At 38.7% G+C, this 22,208-nt stretch overlaps 2 protein-coding genes across 3 annotated transcripts in view; one reads left to right on the top strand and one right to left on the bottom strand.

The window, feature by feature from the left end:
- Nucleotides 1–14,618, bottom strand: part of LOC123315627 (UDP-GalNAc:beta-1,3-N-acetylgalactosaminyltransferase 1-like) — a 77,448-nt gene extending 62,830 nt beyond the window's left edge. The window contains exon 1 of one of the 2 annotated variants that reach the window (XM_044901411.1): nt 14,125–14,618. The gene's annotated coding sequence lies outside the window, so the exon portion shown is untranslated. Of the gene's footprint in view, nt 1–14,020 lie in introns of both variants that reach the window. The other variant, XM_044901394.1, reaches the window with a different exon arrangement.
- Nucleotides 7,395–8,423, top strand: LOC123322573 (uncharacterized protein K02A2.6-like). Its single transcript, XM_044910520.1, has one exon. The coding sequence runs from the start codon at nt 7,395–7,397 to the stop codon at nt 8,421–8,423; it is 1,029 nt and encodes a 342-aa protein (XP_044766455.1).
- Nucleotides 14,619–22,208: the final 7,590 nt, after the last annotated feature.

Raw genomic sequence — 22,208 nt, 5'->3', positions numbered from 1 at the left:
TCATTCAAATGTTCTGTTAATTTCATGTAGCAATCATAGCATTAAATCCATATTATTCCGATATGAGAGTATATACATAACATATACTTATATTAATTTTTCATCAGTCATCCCGACAATAAAGCTTACAGTATGATTTATTGAATCTTAAAAAAGTACAAACATCAGTTCTGAAAGTAGCTGATATCGAAACTGTTTTATTCAATTTCTTACTACTAATGGATAGAATCCGCCAAAATAGGCGAATTATAAATGAATTTTGATAACTCGACTTTCATAACATCAATTATTGACGTTCGGAGGAAAAAGAAGGGTTGTGTGATTATGCTGAATATTCACATTGATGCATCATTATGACAAATTTATGATATATATTGTAACCAGTCCGGCCCTTGCGGTCGGACCATTCGAGAACCAGAGCGGTCGCGAGGTTCTAGAACAACCGCGAAGGTACCTGAATAAGCCTATATAAACCCAGACGTGGAGCAGGTAGGCAAGTACAAATACAGTTACAGTGCAAGCGACTAGTGGAAATAAATAGTAGTGTAATAGTTAGTTTGTGGGGTATAAGTGTATTAAGTGTGAATAAATTATTGTAATAAGTTGGACGTTTTAATGCCGATGACGATATTCCTTGCAGAAACTTGGCTCCACCCTGGAATTCCTGATGGCTGCTATTCTATTCCTGGTTATTCTTGTAGTGGACCTACCCATGTTAGACAAAGAATATTATTGAGCTATTATCACAGAGCACTAATGCACGTAGATTATGGTGATTGTTCTATTTTCCATGGAGATGAAAATATATGAATTTAGCGTCGATTGTGACGGACGGAATAAAGTTTGATAAAAATACATAAGAGTTTTCCTTCGAAGAGTAGAGAACATTACAAATGGCGACGAGGTGAAAAAAACGTGGTGTTGAATTGTGGAAAGGTGGCAGTTTCTTCCAATAGATTTTACTGAGAACACACAAGAGTTTTCAAGCCATGGAGAGTTATAAGTCTCCGTTTTCTCCATTTTCCGTGCGAAATGCAACTTCTGTAAATGACTGGGATCGTTGGAGGCAAACTCTGGAGTTCTACTTCACGGCCGAGAAAATTGATGATGCCAAAGTAAAACAAGCAAAATTACTGTTGCTAGGTGGTCCAGAAATTCAGGATTTATTTTTTTCGTTGCCAACGGTGACTGAATATCCAGAAAACTATGATGCATATTCTTACACAGTGGAATGTCTTGAAGCCAAATTAAGCCAAAGAGTACCAAATGGTATGACCGCCATATATTGAACCATATTCGTCAAGAAAATGGCGAGTCCATTACTACCTTCCTAACACGGGTTCGTAAGCAAGCAAAGAATTGTTCGTTCCGAGATTCCTCGGCTCTCGATGAAGCCATTCACATGCAGATTATTGAAGGTTGCCTTTCTATGGAACTTCGTAACCGTTTACTAGAAAAGGAGGATATGACGCTAGATCAAGTCGAAAAGCTAGCCAGAACCTTGGAAAGTGTTACTCAGCAGTCCAATGCTATAACAGGACATTCTGTCTCTCCATCTCAAAATTCTTCCTCAGTTTGCCGCACTCCTCATACAAATTCACAAAAGAGTGGTAAGAAGGAGTCTGATAATTCGCAGTCTTTCGGTTCATCCACAAGGTTTACTTGTTTTTGTTGTGGAAATGAAGGACATCGGTCACGGGATCCTCAATGCCCTGCTCGAAGTGTAATCTGCAACAAGTGCAAGAAGAAAGGTCACTTCGCAAAAGTTTGCAAGTCTCGTTCCCAGCTTAATGAGTCGAAAGCAAAGGAGTCACAGCCATCTTCATCCTCCGTCAAAGTAGTTTGTGATGAAAACGTTTTTTGCGTACGAAATCTTATTGAGCCAAATGACGAATTGGTTACTTGTCACTTCGGTGGAGTTCCTACTGAAACCTTCATTGACTCTGGAACAAAGTGGACAATGATGTCAAAAAAAACATGGAACATGTTGTATCGTAAGGGTGTTCGATTCTTGAGTTACGTCCCAAACCCAGATGTCAATTTCTTGGATGCTTCTGGTCTAGTGAAATATACAGTGCTTCAAACGGTTCATATAGAACTGCAGATTGGTGAAAGTATCCAGACAGCAGAAGTAATCGTTGTCAAAGAACATAATAATAATAATAATAATAATAAATTTATTCATCCTGTAAGACATTATACATGCATAGGACAAGTCAAAATATATAATGATTGAACATTTACAATCTGTCGGAAAAGTATTCACCGACAGTGTAATAACATTTTACATAAAGTGTATCTTTAATTGCTTTCCTAAATTCCTTGAGACTAAGCGACTGTACACCACTTGGAAGGTGATTAAAAAGCTTCATACTCATATACAAGGGTGACATTTCAAACTTAGCAGTTCTGTGCTTGGGTAAAGACATAATTCTAAAATTTCTGGTGTTATAACTATGAAATGTTGTGAGTTTTGTGATATGATTTTCATTTTCTTTCGCATACAAAAGACACCGGAAGATGAATATAGATGCAACAGTCAAAATATTGTTATCCTTAAAGTAAGGTCTGCATGAAGTTCGAGGTGGAATGTTGAACATCATGCGCAGAATCCGTTTTTGGGCTATAAACACTCTACAAACATCAGATGAATTGCCCCATAACATTATATTGTAAGAAATGTGACTGTACACAAGGCTGTAGTATACATTCATCAAAGACTGTAGGGGAATTAAGTTTCTAACTCTACTCATAGCATAAAAGGAGCTATTCAGCTTTTTGCAAACAGAATGTACATGCGAGCACCACTTCAAGTTCTGATCAAGATAGATTCCCAAAAATCTTGCACTTTCTTTAGCTTCTATAACATAATCCGAAAACCGTAAAGTTAATTTATTGAGACCATCAGTTCTATTTTGGAAGTGGATGCATTCAGTTTTGCTGATATTAATTATTATATTATTTTTACGGCACCAGTCTACAAAACACTGCAGCAAGAGTTGACATAATTTCTGTAATTCTTCGAACGTCTTGGCACTGATCACAACTGAGGTATCATCAGCAAACAAGACCAATCTTAAAATGTTCAGGAATAAATTGAAATCTGTATGACCTGATAACAAAAATAGCATGTTCTTCAAATTTACAGGTAAATCATTAATAAATAACAAAAAAAGAAGTGGTCCGAGTACGGACCCCTGTGGTACACCTAGATTAATATTCTCTTCTTGCGAAAAAGATTCGTTAACCTTGACAAGTATGATTCTACTTACTAGATAACTTCGAAGCCATGTTAGAAATATGCCTCTGAAACCAATGTTATAACATTTATCAATGATGAACTCGACGGAGAGGCTATCGAAAGCCCTTGATAAATCAAAAAAAAGTCCGGCTACGAATAAGTCTTTGTCGAGGCAACCATGTACAAACTCGACGAAAGATAAAGCTGCCGTGTGAGTCGAGCGACCTGATCTGAAGCCGTGTTGGGCGGTGTCCAATATATTGTATTTGTCTAAATAGTTCATCATTCGACTGAAAACAATTCTCTCAAAAACCTTCGAGAAGACGCTAAGGATGGAGATTGGTCGGTAATTAGCAATATCATGTACATCATTTTTTTTGTAAATGGGCAAAACTATGGCTTTCTTCAAAAGATTGGGAAATACGCCTGAGCTTATTGACAGATTCATTATATGGGCGAAATGGGGTGCGATTTCAGTTCCTATCTTCTTCAGTACACGCGCAGAAATATTATCTATTCCAGAACACTTGCTATTTTTTAAATTATTAATCACATCAATCACCTCATGATCCAGAATTGGTTGAAAGAAGAAGTTAAAGTTCAGGATTGATGAGGTTGTGCAAGCACTGGACAAGCTAGAGCGATAATATTCGCGCAGGGCATTCTCAGTAACTGAGGAAAAAAACTCAGCAAAAATAACCGCCAGATCTTCAGTGTCAGCATGAGTTGTTCCATCAATAATCAACTCAATAGGTTTACAGGTTTTCATTGTCCGGCCAGTGTGGGAATTCACGATACTCCACACTGTTTTGTTTCGGTTGTCAGAAGTTTCAAGAAGGTTACTATAATATCTGAATTTTGTTTTCCTGATTAGTGACTTGTATGAGGATTTGGCTTTCCTATAATTTTCATAAGTGGCTTGACATTTCATTTGAGTATACAGCCAATAAAGATTATTCAAATTACGTTTTGCCAAGTGTACAGCAGGAGTGATCCATAATTTGTCATAATTAGCACGATATGAACATTCAATTGATGGGCAAAATCTCTGGAAACCATCCTCAATAAGTGACATGAATACACCAAAGCATACATCCACATCAAGCGAAGAATAAACATGACGAAAATCACAATTTTTGATAAAATGATTTAAATTGTCGAGATTTTGCGGGCTCAGATCCCTGACCAATTTGTTTGAGATAGAATTTTTAGGCATGAAAGTCATCGGTAACTTGAGTGACAGAACTCTATGGTCGCTGATGTGAGCCTCATAAACCTCAGCAGATTTAGGAGAATCCACACTGGTCAAGATGTAATCAATCTTAGAAATGGATGTGTGGCCAGTAACATTTTTAAAAACTCTAGTGGGAGCATCCGATGAGATATATAGGTTATAACATTGAAGTAAATCTAAAAATAAAATGCGATTTGGACATTCCTCATCCAAAAAATCTACATTCAGATCTCCGCAAACAAGTAATATGTCACCTGATTTTGAAATGTGATCAAGTGTGTACGAAAAATGCTTGATGAAAGATTCAAAATTACCTGCACAAGGTCGATATATACTAAGAATAACATATCTACACTTTTTAGTCTCTACTATAGTTCCACATACTTCGAACACCATTTCTTCAGAGTATCTTGACACAGATAATGACTTTGTAGGTATATTCTCTTTTACATAGATCAACGATCCTCCATGTAACCTGTTGGGACGGCAATATGAGTCAGCTTGAACATATCCGGGAATGATCATTGTTCCAACACTTTCAGGAACACACCAATGCTCAGCAATACTGACAATGTCCGGCTCCTTTTCCTTGAAGAGAACCTCAAGAATATCCAGTTTATTGGACAGACACTGAACGTTGATTTGAGATATCGCTAGTTCTTCTCTAATTCGTGTGGGGACAGCAAGTTTTTCTGTACCATTCGGTCCGTTGGACGATAGGCTTTCCTTGGTTGAAAAAATCGATTTATACTAGCCTTGTTTGGCCAATTCGAACCATCGAGTGCTTTCTCATACTCTGAGCTTGGAATGAGAACTTTGAACGAGGAGTAGCTATCCGGAAATTTAGACTTGAGTTTCTCACATTTTACTTCTGAGAAATTACCTTTTAGGAACTTTTGAAGATCTTCAGCCGTGGTTTCCGGTTTCAGATTAGAAACATGGAGAGCCTTAAATTTTTCTATGCCTTCCACAGAAGAATCACCAGATCCACTACCGATAACCAGAGAACGGTTTCGCTTAGTAAACTTCCGACGAGAAACAAGCTTCCAGTCATCTCCCCTACTCTCTGAACTCTGCGAGTTCGATACATTATTAATTTTAACAACATCAGAATAGGTATTCGCATCAGAAACTCGTTGTAAATTACCATGGGATGAATCGGTTAGGGTATTCAAAAAGGTTCTCGAATTTGAAGTTTTGGAGTTGGCCGAATTCAATTTGGATCTACTAATTACGCTCTTGTCTCCCGTACTCAAAGGTGGAATATATGTAGGTACTTCATTATCTGCATTGTTACCAGATGAAATCGTGTTGATTTCTTTCTTAAGGTGTTCGATTTCATTGTTCTTATCGATAACAATAGATTCGAGGGAAGAAATTTTGAATTTGAGTAAACAATTTTTCTCAATCAATAATGATTTCTCTGCTTCCAATTCCATAATTATCTTGAGTAGAAGTTCTTGATGCGTAGATTCATTCGTAATACACCTACCAATTGTATCCGACATTGGGGATACGTCACAGGTACTGGATTCACTTTGATTTGCTATGACTTCGTCGCAACATCTTTTAATTCTGTTGGCACAACCAGGGTGATAAACTTTAGTACAGATTTTGCACTTCACAATATTTTTAGCTATAGATCGCTTACAGATACCGCATTCAGGAATCGATATCTGCAGAGACTCGCTGACACCTTTCTTGCTCGACGACATGATATCGATCTAAACACTTCTTGGCCGTGTCGATGCTAAGGCCCTCGGAGTTCTTCGAGTTGGTCTGAATGCAACCAAGGACCTTTACGTTCGAGTAGTTTCGACATCAATAAAAAAGCCCTTATCCAAATTGAAAGAGTTTCAGCTCCAGATTCCAATCGACAAATCCGTTCGTCCAGTCATCCAGCCCTTTCGAAGGATACCTTTCGCATTACGCACCCGTATAGAAGAGCAAATTAATGAGTTGCTTCGATTGGATATCATTGAGCGCGTCGAAGGTGCATCTCCTTGGGTTTTCTCCCATTGTTCCGGTTCCAAAAGGACCAAATAAAATTCGTCTTTGCGTTGACATGCGTCGTGCAAATGAAGCTGTACTACATGAAAAACATCCAATTCCAGTGATCCATGATATTGCACCGTTGTTGAAGGATGCTACTGTCTTCAGTAAGGTTGATCTTAAGCAAGCGTATCATCAGATCGAGTTAGCACTCCAATCAAGAGAAATTACAACTTTTGGTACACATTTGGGGCTGTTTCGTTATAAGCGACTAATGTTTGGATTAAAATGTGCTCCCGAGATGTTTCAACGCATTTTAGAGAATATCTTATCAGGGCTGAAAGGTGTCTTCAATTACTTAGACGATCTTCTCATTTTTGGACGCACACTGGAAGAACACGATGCTAATCTTAAAGCAGTCCTTCAACGCTTATCAGATGTTGGTTTCGTAATCAACCCTGGAAAATGCCAGTTTCGAAGAAATGAAGTAACTTTCCTTGGACACATCATCAACAATAATTCTATTCGTCCAATGCTTGACAAGGTAAGTGCAATTAAGGAGTTCCGTGCACCACGAACAGCAGAAGAACTGCGGATCCATTGTCACGCTTAGTTCCACCTACAAATATCGTAACAGAAAATGATATGTACGAGAAGAATTTAGTAATGGTTGTACACAGTTTAGTTCCAAGAGCTATTACCTTGAAAGAGATTCGTACTGTATTAGGAGCAGATGAAATTTTAAAGTCTGTTTGTGAAAGCCTTCGTTCAAATCGACGAGTCACTGAGAAGCCATATTCTGCATTAGTCGAAGAATTATGCATTGTCAACAACATTCTTCTACGGGGTTCTCGCATTGTCATTCCAGCATTACTACGGAGACAGGTATTAGAGAATGCACATGAAGGTCATCCAGGTATTATAAAGATGAAAGAACGCCTCAGAAGCAAGGTGTGGTGGCCTGGGATTGATAGGGAAGCAGATACATTTGTTCGCACCTGCGACGAGTGTCAGAAGGTTGGTAAGTCAATCACTTTGCAAGAGATGTCTCGTCGTACTCTCCCTGATGGACCTTGGCAGGACTTAGCCATTGATTTTAAATCATTGCCATCAAACAAACACTTATGTGTTGTAGTAGATTACTTCAGCAAATTCATCGAGTGCAAGGTCATGAAGAAGACCACAGCTGAAGCCACGACGGCATTCCTGCAAGAAGTTTTTGCGAGGTTTGGCTATTGTTATTCAATAACATCCGACAATGGTCCTCCTTTCAATTCTGAAGAGTTTTCAAATTTCTGTAAAGAGTTAGGTATCATTCATTACACCACTCCACCTTATTGGGCTCAAGCCAATGGAGAGGTAGAAAGACAAAATCGCAGTATTAACAAGATTATCAAAATTGCTATGCTGAAAGATAAAAACTACAAGCGGGAGTTAAACAATTATCTCCTGATGTATCATTCAACTCCTCATTCTGTAACTGGTATTAGTCCGGCAGAACTCATGTTCAATCGCAAACTTCGAGACAACATTCCAACGATGAGAGAACGGATCGAAGTTCCAGGTGTTCGAGAACGTGATGCATACCAAAAGGCGTTGTCATCAGAAAGACTCAAATATGACTCAGTTCCTGACAAAGCATTTGAAGTTGGAGACGAAGTTTTGGTGAAAAGACCTTTTAGTCATCTTAAATCCGATTCCAAGTTTGAAGGGGATACAGGAACAGTTACATCAGTAGATGGTCCATTGGTCTCGGTTAATACACCTACGCGTTCAATTCAACGTCATAAAAATCAAGTGGAATGGTATGATCATCGTCCAACTGAGAAGTTAAGAGAGGATACATTACCTGAAGCGATCAAAAGTGGAGAAGGTTCACCACCTGCAGCAGTTTCGTCACGTCCAGTTCGCAATAAGCAGAAACCAGTTTGGCAGAAAGATTATGATTTGTCATAATCATTTTCTGTTTTGTTTATTCTGTTCATTTGTTTTTTTTTTTAACTTAAACGTAAAAAAGGGTTTGTAGTGGACCTACCCATGTTAGACAAAGAATATTATTGAGCTATTATCACAGAGCACTAATGCACGTAGATTATGGTGATTGTTCTATTTTCCATGGAGATGATAATATATGAATTTAGCGTCGATTGTGACGGACGGAATAAAGTTTGATAAAAATACATAAGAGTTTTCCTTCGAAGAGTAGAGAACATTACAATTCTTTATATCGTTGTGATAGTGTTACAACTCCGGGTTATGCTGGTGTGTGTATATACCTCTTGGAGTCAACATTTTCCTTTTATAGTGTATCGGAATACTCCCTCAATACGCCTCTTATAGACAATATTTTTGTCGATATAAAATCGAATAACTTATCACTCAGTGTTGGCTGCATCTATCTTCCCCGTCCACCCTTCGTCGAGATGCTTACACAGTGTCGTCAACGCCCCTAGTGTCAACAGCTTCAAAAACAGATGGGACTCATGGAGCTCCGGTAGATACTTGTGACCAGTTAGAAGTGCGTGTTTCATTTTCAGTGGTGGACTTAGTTTTCTTTTATATGGACAGTATTTCGTTAATTTAATTTAATCTATTTTTTTCCGAATTCACAAGCATGAGCCTATTGTAATTTTTTTTATTGTCAGTTATATAGGTTATCCTCAACTGTAATTATGATGATAATAATAATAATAATAATAATTAAGCGAAGAAAACGTTACATTGGTGTCACGTGTGAGGTTCAACATCGCTCGAATTAAATGAATATTTTCGGTTATTTGTTCATGCCAGTGACCACAAGATTACAGAACGCAATGGAGACCCAAGCAGTAATGGACTTTTTGAGTAAGATGAACGAAAGAATGGAAGAAAATTCTCGAAAATTGAATAAGAAAATGGACGAGAACTCTTGTAAGTTGAACGAACAAATGGTCCAAATGGAAGAAAATTTTCAAAAATTGAATAAGAAAATGGACCAGATTAAGGAAAATTGTAATGATGTAGTGAGTCAACTTACAGAAAAATTGGATGAGAAACTAGAAACCATAAATGAAAAATTCGATAAAGTGGACGAGAGATTCGATATAGTGAGTGGAAAATTTGACGAAGTTGATGAAAAGTTTGACAAGGTTAACGGAAAATTTGAAGAAATGGCAGGAATAATTGAACATCATTCCAAGTTGATAGATTCCTTGAAAAGAATGTCAAACAGAACATATATTCTGGCTTAAACACTCTACAGCACAGCGAAAGCGGAAAATGACGGCGAAGGCAGTAGAATGAAGATCAAGCCTCCAACTTTTGATGGAAAAATACCCTGGTCGACATATCAAAAACAGTTTGAAGCTGCTGCGCTGGTGAACAATTGGAACGACAACGAAAAAGCCACGGCAGTAATTATAGCTCTACGAGGAGAGGCATTCAACATTCTGCAAACGATTCCGGAGAGTCAACAAGCCTGTTACGAAGTTCTCACATCGAAACTTCAGATAAGATATGGCGATGCTCATCTACAACAAGTCTACCAGGCACAAATAAAGAACCGAGTGCAGAAAACAGGGGAAAATCCCCAGGAGTTTGAAGTTGATGTGTCGAGATTAATCAGGCTGGCTTATCCATCTGCACCAGATAGCTTCCTGGAACAGCTATCAATCCAGATATTCGTGGATGGGATAAAGGATAGTGAAATACAACAAGCCCTGAGACTAGCACGCCCTAGATGATGCCTTAGCCCAGGCTTTGGAAATCGAAGCAGCGAAGCAAGCGTCGCATAGGGGACACCTTCGTGCAAAAAACAGATCGATCTGTTGACGAGATTGTCAGAGAAAAAGTCCGCAGAATATTGCTTGCTAGGAAAAAGGATGCTGTGTGCTGGAACTGCAACAAAAGGAGGCATTTCAAGCAAAATCGTACAGAATTTGAGAGGGCTGCAGCTGGGAAAATAAAAGGAGCCGCTGTGGTAGACAATGGCTCGACCAAAACCATCGAGTGTCCCCAGAATTCCAGCCATTTTTCCCGCCTGGAAGAAAAGATCGATTTAAGGCGGTCCACCGTAATCGAAGACGACTGGCTACCTGAAGAAATTCAAGGAGAACAAGAGGAAGATAACGACTTGAAAGTAATCCTGAGTTGGAAGAAGAGCGGTAAACGACCTACTTGGGAAGAAGTATTCAGACTGAGTCAGAATATAAAGTCGTATTGGGCACAATGGGAAACGTTGAAGATTGATGGAGGTCTTCTGAAACGTTGTTGGGAAAATGAAGATGGAACTGAGCAGAGACTTCAGTTGATTGTGCCGAAGAGCCGTGTGACAGACATTCTGACCAGACTACATAATGGAACTTCAGGTGGACATTTCGGGATAACTAAGACGTTGGAAAAAGTCAGCCAGCGATTTTATTCGCTAAATTGTAAGAGGAACGTTAAAGATTGGTGTAGAAGATGCTAGGTTTGTGCTGCTGCTAACGGACCTTATGGTAAAGGAAAAGCACCAATGAAGCAATATAACGTCGTATAACGAGTAGCTATCGACATCGCTGGCCCCTTTCCCAAAACAGACCATGGAAACAAGTACATTTTGGTAGCGATGGACTATTTCACAAAATGGGTGGAAGCCTACGGTATTCCTAAAGAAGAGGCAACTACGGTAGCTGATAAATTGGTCAGAGAATTCTTCTGCAGATTTGGAATTCCTCTAGAGCTGCATTGTGATCAAGGCCGAAATTTTGAATCAAAATTATTCCAAGAAGTATGCGGCAAATTGGGGATTCATAAAACAAGGACTACACCTCTTCATCCACAATCAGATGGCATGGTCGAACGAATGAATCGGACCATGGGAAAACATCTAGCCAAAGTAGTTTCTGATCACCAGCGGGATTGGGATGAATATTTACATCGATTCACCATGGCATATAGATCTTCGGTTCAAGAATCTACCAAGGAAACTCCATCCAGTATAATGTTCGGCCGAGAAATAAGGCTGCCTTGCGACTTAGAGTTTGGATGTAAGCCTGGATAAGACGTAGCTGGGTAGGACTACGTTAGTAAATTAAGGAACAAGCTTGATTTAATTCATGACAAGGTGCGCAATCAAATGGAGCAAGCAAGTGACCGAATGAAAATGCGCTACGACATCAAGGCTATTGAAGGTGGATTCACCGCTAGAGATCTGGTGTGGCTACATAATCCACAAAGGAGGAAAGGTTTTTCACCAAAGCTGCAGAGGCAGTGGGAGGGACCGTATGAAGTAATCAAGAGGAAAACAAAGGTCGTCCATTTCAACCGATTAGCCCCGTACGCGCAAGACGAAGAACAGGTTCATCTTTTTGGAAGCTCCGATGCAAGGAAGCAGCGATTACCAGAGGTTTATAGATTGCTATGGTGAGACACGCGTTGCACGGTTCGGCGTCACACAGGAAGTACATCAAAACCTCTTTACCGTGTCTGAGGAATACTCTCTCGTTCATTGCGTAGCGAAAGACCTTCGTATGAGCAAAGGAATAGCAAGAGTATTCAGAAATAAATTTGGACGGCAGGAAGAGCTATTGCGACAGCAGCAAAGAATCGGAAAAGCTTTGAAATTGAAGGCTGAAGGTCGAATCATTTATTACCTTGTCACCAAGCAACATTCTCATCAGAAGCCAACCTATCAGAACCTATGGACGGCACTACATAGCTTGAAGGAAGATCTTCAACGCTTTGGAGTTAGGAAATTAGCTGTTCCCAAGCTCGGTTGTGGTTTGGACCAGCTGAATTGGCGGGTTATGCGAAGCATGCCTGAGGTTGTATTTCAGGGGACTGGTATACGGATCCTGGTGTGCAGTTTCAACCCGAAGCAGGCCAGGGAGCCTGGAAAAACTGTGGAGTGCTACTTCTATCAGAATGGCTACTGTAGGAATGGTGATGAGTGCAGGTTTCGCCACGGTCCTTGGAGAAATTCACTAAATCTGTTCTGGGACAGAACAGGCTTAAGGAGGGGACAGTGTAACCAGTCCGGCCCTTGCGGTCGGACCATTCGAGAACCAGAGCGGTCGCGAGGTTCTAGAACAACCGCGAAGGTACCTGAATAAGCCTATATAAGCCCAGACGAGGAGCAGGTAGGCTAGTACAAGTACAGTTACAGTGCAAGCGACTAGTGGTGAACAAGTTTTATGCTCCTTTAATTTTTTGTAAATATAATATAAAATTAATATTCAAGTTTGTGCATCTATGTGCATTTTTCCTTTTGGCAGTATTACCAATGTTTATTTTTTCTTAGGGTAATTGGAAATTATAAATTACTAAATGGTTTTTTATTGTTATTTTCGCATCTTATGAGATAAAGGTGCGACAGTGTCTTGAGATGGAATTATGGACATATGTGGCAGTATCGCCGCTGACTTAGCCAAGAAAGTGTGTTCGATTTATTTCGCTGTTCTTTAAAAATTACGCTGATCTAAATTTCTCGCTAATGAAAACAAATTCAAGTGTGGAGCAATTGGTTTTCGCTACTTAACGCTGGCCAGCTCAACCCTTCACAGCACTCCATAGAGGTAAGTCGCATCTTAATTGCCGCTTTGTTTTACATTTTTTCCACCCAAGCAATTTCCAGTTGCCCTACAATTACAGCAAAATTACACTCCGCTAACTCTTCTCGAGCAATCGAGTGGTCCTTCAGAATTCGCATTTTATTTTTGAGTTCGAAATCAGACCACTGAATATTTTTATACAAGTGGAAATAAACAAGAGTGGAAATAAATAGTAGTGTAATAGTTAGTTTGTGAGGTATAAGTGTATTGAGTGTAAATAAATAATTTCAATAAGTTGGACGTTTCAATTAAGCGAAGAAAACGTTACAATATTATAATTTATAATATTTACAAGCATAGTAAACCTGATTCCATTCGTCAGAGACACAATATTGTGTATATCTGATGATTTTGTGTGACAAATGAAAAGCAAATACTCGAGTTATTGTTTAAAATATAAAGAATGCGATTTTAGTTCGAGTTTTGAGACTTATTTGGTTTCTGCATTGGTATAAGAATCAATTTTTATTCCATGTAGTTGATATGGTGCACTTATATGAATTTGTCACATGTTTCCATAGCTAGATAGGTTGGAGGGAACACAAGAGGTCGAAAAGTAAGCAGGTTCGAGCCCGGAATGAGAAGGAATTTTAGGTCGGAGCGGAAGACAACCACGGATCGTAGACATAGGTTACTAAAGAAGTCTCACGTATAAATACTGACAATCAATCAGGCGCAACAATAAATTATCGTTTTGGTACAGTTTTTGCCCAAAATAAGTACGTATTTCATCAAATATGGCGATCCATTGAATTTTGGATGTCCTTGTATTTATTGAGGTTATATTTCAAATTGGTAGCAGATGTTCTGTACCAGAGCTTTCATTTTTTCCACATAAGTGCATATCAGTGTATAAGATCTGATAAAAATGGACTATAAACAAGTTATTTAGATGTTTATTCCCTACTTATTTAAACTAGTGTAATAAACGAAGCCCAATATTGAAACACACAGATTTGCAAATAAGTATTCAATTATACCTACCAACGATGGTTATCGATAAAAAAGGACTTGATACAATGCTGAATTACCCAGAGTCAATTCGGGTCCATTAAACTAAAATATAAGATTAGGCTAATCTGACTCACCAAAACAAAACTGATCGTGGCGTATACCAGAAAAAAATTCTACTGCCTTTATTGTTCATTCGTTTGAATTCATATTTTTCAACAAGTCCAATTGCATGGAAAAATGTTTATTATACATCTATCGTTTTGTTTACGCACAAGGTTTACGGTTTTTTTATGAATGTGTTTAAAATAGTGGAAAAAATTAATTTTCCTGCAGAAAATATGTGGCGAGTAGGTAGGTGTACAGTTCAAAAGTAATTGACATTTACAAAAAATAGAATAATAGAATGCAATTGATCGTCGTCAATTGAAAAATAGTTTTTTAATCAACTAGGTTAATAATGAAAGCGGTTAATGATTGAGATATTTCTCTCTCGCTTCGCTCGCACGTAAATGTTCGAGATCATTAATCGCTCAAATAATAAACGAGTTGATTACAAGATTTTTCTGTCGACCACATTTTGAATTGAATGTGAATTCTTGTTTGCAAAAATTTTCTAACGATACCTGGTCAAATTTGATACCTTATAAATTTTCTATGTTCATATCGGAATGTTGATATTTATGAGGCCGATCCATAGACATAGAGACATGGACTGTGCCTTCCCTTTCTATCTATGCATGAAATACGGTCAAAAAGTGACAGAGAAACGCACGTCGGGCATGCAGTTGTCTTTTTCTAGAATTTTGATTGGTCCACACTCACCTCTATGTAAACAAAAAAAGAGAGGTAAATGCCCGACGATCATTTCTCTCTTTCTATAAAAAAGACAATTTCATGCTGACATTGCTCAGTCCATGTCTCTATGTCTATGGGCCGATCGAACAATTCGAGAAGTCCATAGGGCATATTCGAGTTGTGACATTTTGAGTAAATCACATTGGTATCATCCCTATAATATCTGTTAATATATATAAAGAATGTGTGGAGCTGGTTGAAGCTGGAGTTGTAGTACATAGATATATTCATTACTCCCTAACCATCATAATTTTTCTGCAACCTCCACAATTCATCTCTTCTCAATTCACCCGCTAGGTACTACGAAAATCAATGTGACATGCAAATAAAATAATTATTTGGGAAGCTGCTGCATGAATACTTCTATGTTCGATAACCCAGACTTTTCCGTTTCCAGATTTTTTGGAAACGGTACATTTTCGCTCAACTAATGTTTTTGTCATTCGATAGTATTTGATCTACCCTACCGCGATGAGACGTTTGATTCGCTAGTTTTGGGACACCCTGTATATATATATTTTTTTTTATATTTTTGTTTTGTTTAGGGTACTATCCGATTTCAGCCGGACAAAGTTCTCAAGATCAAGATCGGCGCTCAGAATCCTTGCAGGAATTTTCGAACGATCCTCGTGGTTGAAAGGATGTCCTGCTTCTGAGATGCAGAGATGACTGCAGGTTCAAAGCATAATCTTCCGGTATTCTCCGGCAAGCGTGCCTCCACGAGGCCGTTAACTGATATTATCATCGGAAAGACACTTATCGTTTTCAGACCATATAGCTCTTTCAGCTGAAATGCTAGGTCGCTGTATTTGGATATTTTTTCCGTGTAGGCTTTCGAGATGTTATCGTCTGCTGGGATAGTGAACTCTATGAGCATACAAGTTTTCTTCTCTGTATCGAAAAAGGTTATGTCGGGTCTGTTATGCATCACACTTCTATCAGTGACCAGGGCGGAGTGCCAATAAAGTTTGTATTGGGCATTTTGTAGTAGGGCTCCGAAGAGCAAATAGGTGATCTGGAAGTTCCTCTTGAAACAGACCCAGTTTCAGCGCAATATGTTGATGGTAAATCTTTGCCATGGAGTTATGTCTCTGAAGGTAGTCTCTTGGAGCCAGGATAGGACAAGACGAAGTCATCTGCTGTATTGTTTCAGGTGCCCGGAAACATTTTCGACAGCAATCAGATGGTATATCAAGTTTGGCAATATTTTTCTGATACATTCAAGCGGCCACAACTTGGTCCTATTCTATAGCCATCAGTCGGCCTTCCGTCTCTGGAAAGAGATACCCTGCTCTCAGGTAAGTAAGCGATTCCTTTCTATTAATTTCTTCTTTTTCGAGACAGCTAAGGTACCTTCTGTGTAAGGCTCTAGAGCACCATGCAGTCCTCAATGAGTTCTTCTGTTGTGCGAAGAGTCGTCTGCTGGGGATCTGCATTCGATAGTTTTGAAGCCGAGATATCTTGGTCCGCCGCACGATTCGCCTGGAAGAAAGGTGAGCTTTTTTTGAGAAAGTAATTGTAATAATATTTTCTTGGTGGATTTTCTCCAAGTTGAGTAGGCCTCGACCTCCCAGGTGACGTGGTAAGTATAATCTCACTATTGATGAGTGTGGGTGATGGACCCCATATTTTGTGAGCAAAGATCTTATTGCTCTGTCCATTTCCTGAAGGTCAGTTGTCGACTAAGAAAGGATACCAAAAGAGTTCGCTATCGTTGGTATAGCCCAGATGTTAATGGCTGTAAATAGGGATCTGGAATTCAATTTTGATTTCAACAGGATGGTGACTCTCCTCAGCAGCCTCTCTTTATACAGTTTTTTCATTTCCGATATTTTTATATCCAAAGCCTGTTTAATTTCAAGGTATTTATATAAGTCATGGATATTCAAGGAAGGCATAGTGGTCTGATTCATCAGTGTAGTACCGAGATTTGCTTTTTGAATTTTACCCCTTCTCACTTCTAGTGTTCAAGTGTTGCACACTTCTCTACCCCAAAGCTCATACCGATGGAATCGCTGAACAACGATACTATTTATAAAAGTCTTATGATCTGATCGAAATTGGCGCCATACAACTTGAGGTCAGATGACCTCAAGTTGTATGTATAAGTTTACATATAGATATATGTAAACTGTGATTTATCCGAATCAGTCTTGATTTATCAATCATATATCCGTATTCTGTATTTCTCAGTAGCATACTTAAGGGATTGACTGCCATACAAAACCATATTGAACTAAGTGTGTCGCCTTGAGAGACTCCCCGGTTAATCTTTATGTTCCCAGACTTTTTCAGTTCTTCCCCAGTTCTAATAAGAAGCGAAGTTCTCCAAGTTTTCATGAGGAGCTCTAAAAGATTGATTATTTGCTCATTAATTCCGTGCATCTTCAGAACATTTAGCAACCAAGAATGGGGTACCGAGTCAAAAGCTTTTCGATAGTCAATCCACGCTACCGAGATGTTCCTTAGCTTTTTACGAGTCTGCTTAGTCACGATGTAGTCAACAACTAGTAGTTCTTTGCAGCCCTTGTTTTTAATACGTCCACCTGCTTGTTCCGTAGCCATGAGGTTGTTCACTCTGAGATGTTTATTTATGTATTTAGTAATAACAGCAGTTAATATTTTATATATCGTAGGTAGGCATGTTATGGGACGATAGTTTTTAGGATCTTTTGGGTCTCCATCCTTCGGAATTAGGTATGTAAGGCCTTGTGTGAAGTAGAGTGGAAGTCCGTCAAAGACTTATTGAACAAGGTTGAAAGGATATATATATACAGGGTGATTCCGGAGGAGACCGTCAGATTTTAGGTGAAGTATACACTAGTTAAGGCAGTTTCGAAACAATGTTTGGTTTATGGCTGGGGGCCTTTAATGAGAGTCTACAGGGTGATTTGTCCGATTCGACCGATTTTTCTTTTATTCATAACTTTGGTGTGGCTTGATCAATCTTGATGAAATTTTCAGTGTAGAACAATATGAATGTCTTCTTTCAATAATTCTAACACTTTCCCAAAAATACAGGGTGGGAATTATGATAAGTTCAGATTAAGTTTGCAGGTTGAAAAAACACCCTGTACATTCCGTTTTCAAAAATTTTACACATGCTTCAGATTCTATCATAAGTTTACATTACTGGAGCGTTTCTAATTTTTTTGGCACACATCCAGTTTTCCTAGAAAAATTTTTCAAGGATGAACAATATCGTTATTTCGCTCCAAGGCATTGAGAATATTCTGAACTAGAATGTAAACCGGTATCGTCCAATGATACAAAGCTCTTCCTGATTCCTAAAGTAGTTCTTTCAAATTCGAAATTCATAATCACTCATATTCTGATGTATAAAATCATTTAATCCAGAAAATATCTGTATACCTACCTACTTATACCAAAAAATCTTCAACTTATACAGAATAAACATTCGAAACACATCATGAACGGCAAAACTAAGGAATAACACAAAATTTACATAGAATGTTCGAAATGATTTCCCCTTTTTTGAATACATATTCGAGACCTTTTTATTAAATTTCCAATTGACCTTCTAATGAGGGATTGATTTTGCTCGGAAATCCTTTTAACTAGGTGTTCTCTACTTCTAATTTCAACCTTATAAACTCTTGTTTTCAGATATCCCCACACAAAATAGTCTAAAGTGTTCAAATCAGGCGATCTTTGTGGCCAAGCAATAGGGCCTCCACGACCAATCCATCTGTTCGGATAATTTACATCCAGGTGATTTCTCACATTCAATGCAAAGTGAGGTGGTGCTCCGTTATGCTGAAAGTACATAGAGCGGATATGTACATTTTCCAATAAATTTGGTAAAATATTTTCCAAAAAATCTAGGTAAATTTCACCATTTAATCTTTCCGCAAAAATGTGAGGGCCAACTAAAGTTCCGTCTATTGTTCCAAGCCAAATATTGGCAGAAAATATGTGTTGTGTATTATGACTCTTCTTCAAATGCGGGTTGTCTCTTGCCCATTCGTGGGAATTGTGGATATTAAAAATTCCATTCTTAGTGAACATAGCCTCGTCGCTGAATAGAATACGAAAAATAGTTCGTTGGTGACTAATAACCCAGCGACAAAATTGTAATCGTTGGGGCTAATCTTGCACCTTTTGGTAGTGGTATGGGTGGAATTGTTCTTTCTTCAAAGTCTTGCTCACTTTGCTCTGCGAAATTTCTAATTCGGTACTAATTTGACGTACGTATAAAGAAATTTTTTGAATTAAATGATTTTATACATCTGAATATGAGCGATCAAAAATGAATTTCGAATTTGGAAAATTTATTTTAGGACTCAGGAAGAGCTTTGTATTATTGGACGATACAGCTTTACCATCTAGTTCAGAATATTCTCAATGCCTTGGAGCGAAAAAACGATATTGTTCATCTTTGAAAAATTTTTCTAGGAAAAATGGACGTGTGCCAAATAAAATAAAAACGCTCCAGTAATGTAAACTTATGGTAGAATCTGAAGCAAGTAGAAAATTTCTGAAAACGGAATGTACAGGGTGTTTTTTCAACCTGCAAACTTAATCTGAACTTATCATAATTCCCACCATGTATTTTTGGGAAAGTGTTGGAATTATTGAAAGAAGATAATCATATTGTTCTACACTGAAAATTTCATCATGATTGATCAAGCCATACCAAAGTTATGAATGAAAGAAAAATCGGTCGAATCGGACAAATCACCCTGTAGACTCTCAATGAAGGCCCCCAACCATAAACCAATCATTGTTTCGAAACTGCCTTAACTAGTGTATACTTCACCTAAAATCTGACGGTCTCCTCCGGAATCACCCTGTATAAGGGAGAGTGTTGAATTAGATTCGATAATGACAAAATATAAATCAAGTAGGAAGTTTGGTCAGCTTTCAGAAAAAGATCAAGTTTGCTTTTTGACATCTGTCAATAATAAAAATATAAAATAAATGTTGCTGAATAAATAGAGTTACGAACTTGTGAATCTCTTTTATTAAATACAGAGTGAAGCAAGTATTAAAATATAACATATATATATATATATATATATATATATATATATATATATATATATATATATATATATATATATATATATATATATATATATATATATATATATATATATATATATATATATATATATATATATATATATATATATATATATATATATATATATATATATATATATTTTTTTTTTTCTCCTTCACCGTCTAGCGGGTCGGTGCGTGAGACAACCGAGCTGACTTTTCAGCCAAAATTGTTCTCAGGAGCTGACTATCCGCGTGGTGCCTAGTATCACCTCCCGTTGAGCTTGACTAATCAAGCTAGTGTCCAGGTGCAGCCTCTTTGTGTTCTCCAGCATGTGAGCCTCTACCAAGCCGTTCACCGATATTATGAGCGGCACTGTCGACGTCTTTCTGAGGCCATAAATCTCCTTCAATTCGAAAGCTAGGTCGTGGTACTTACTCACCTTCTCCGTATAGGCCTTGGTGATATTGTCGTCAGCAGGGACCGTAACGTCCACTATCTGCACAGACTTCTCCCTTTTATCAAACAATACAATGTCGGGCCGATTGTGTGCTATAGACCTATCTGTGATTATGGCTGTGTCCCAGTAGAGCTTGTAGTTGTCATTCTCTAGCACATCTCGTGGATGGTAAGTATAAAGGTTGCCTTTACTTTGCAGAAGACCTGTTTTTAACGCAATTTCCCTATGGTAGACTCGGGCCATGGCGTTGTGACGTTCCGTATAGTCTTTTGGTGCCAGTATAGAACACGAGGATGTGATGTGCTGAATTGTTTCCAGAGCCTTGGAGCACCTTCTGCAAAGGTCGGATGGTATGTTGCAGCCAGTAATTCTCTTGATATAGGCTCTGGTTGGCACTACCTGATCTTGGATTGCAACAAGCCTTCCCTCGGTTTCAGGGTGAAGGTATCCTGCTTTCAGGTAAGTTATCGACTCATTTTTTATAATATTATCCGATTTCAAATTTCCAGGGTATCTGCCATGTAGTGCCTTGCTGTGCCACTCTGCCGTGAGCTGTTCGAGTGACTGTTCCTTGAGGTTAACCGAGGGTTTTGCCAGCTGCAGGGCCGAGTACTCATCTGCTTGGCAAACGGACTTAAAGAACGGTAAGTTTCTCGATCTGAAGTAGTCTCTCATTTGTGATACCATCCTGTTGTGTGTTATAAGGATGTTCTGAAGTCCTCTGCCACCTTCATGTCTGCTGATGTACAATCTATTCACAGAGGCATGGGGGTGATGGATTCCATACCTAGTGAGAAGTTTTCTTGTTTGGATGTCTATTGCTTCAAGTTCGGTTGCTGTCCAGCGTACTACTCCGAATGAGTAGGAAATACAGGGTAGGACCCAAGTATTAATAGCTGTGAACAGAGCCTTAGAGTTGAGTTTAGCTTTCAGGAGACACCTCAGCCTGCTAAAGTACTTGGTCTTGAAATCATCTTTCACTTCAGGCTTTCTTATGTCGAGGGCTTGTTTGATGCCGAGATATTTGTACGTTTCCTGTTGACCTAGACATGATATGCTTGACTCGTCCCATAATTTGATGTCCTGACCCTCGGTAACTCTGCCCCTTTTTACATTCAGGACCGCGCACTTGTCAAGTCCCATCTCCATGCCGATCGTCTGGCTGAAGGATGACACTATTTCCAGTAACCTTCTCATCTCTTCTCGATTGGCTGCGAAGAGTTTAAGATCATCCATATATAGTTGGTGGTTTATTTTCACGTTTCTGATCTTGTTGATGATATATCCGTATTTTGTTTTATTGAGAAGTTTACTAAGGAGGTTCAGAGCCAGGCAAAACCAGAGCGGGCTCAAAGTATCCCCCTGGAAAATTCCACATTTGATGGCTATCTCATTAGACATGCTGCTGTTGCCCCCGTTTTCGACTAATAATGTAGTACGCCAGGTGCTCATAAGATGTTCTAGCAGATTGATCACCTTCTCTGATACTCCGTACAACCTCAGCACCTTCAGTAGCCAAGAGTGTGGCACCGAGTCAAACGCCTTCTTATAATCGACCCAGGCTACGGATATATTGCGGAGTTTACCTTTTGCTTGGCCTGTAATGATTTGGTCGACTACAAGGAGTTCTTTGCATCCTTTTGCGTCCCTACAGCAGCCGTTTTGTTCGCGTGCTAATATGTTTTCCTTCTTCACGTGTTTCCATATGTATGTTGTGATGGTGCCAGTTAGTATTTTATATATGGTGGGTAGGCATGTAATTGGTCGAAAATTTTTTGGGTCTGATGTTGTGTTTCCCTTTGGTAGCATAACAGTGGTGCCCAGTGTGAAGAAGCGAGGGATAACAGCTGGGTTGGACAATGCTTTCTGAAACAGAG

Source organism: Coccinella septempunctata, chromosome 1 (genome assembly GCF_907165205.1).
Source record: "Coccinella septempunctata chromosome 1, icCocSept1.1, whole genome shotgun sequence".
Taxonomy (NCBI): domain Eukaryota; kingdom Metazoa; phylum Arthropoda; class Insecta; order Coleoptera; family Coccinellidae; genus Coccinella; species Coccinella septempunctata.
This window is presented reverse-complemented; position numbering and strand designations above follow the sequence as displayed.

Excerpts from the sequence above, each read along its gene's own strand:
- LOC123322573 (XM_044910520.1), top strand. The coding sequence starts at position 7,395 with ATGAAAGAACGCCTCAGAAGCAAGGTGTGGTGGCCTGGGATTGATAGG.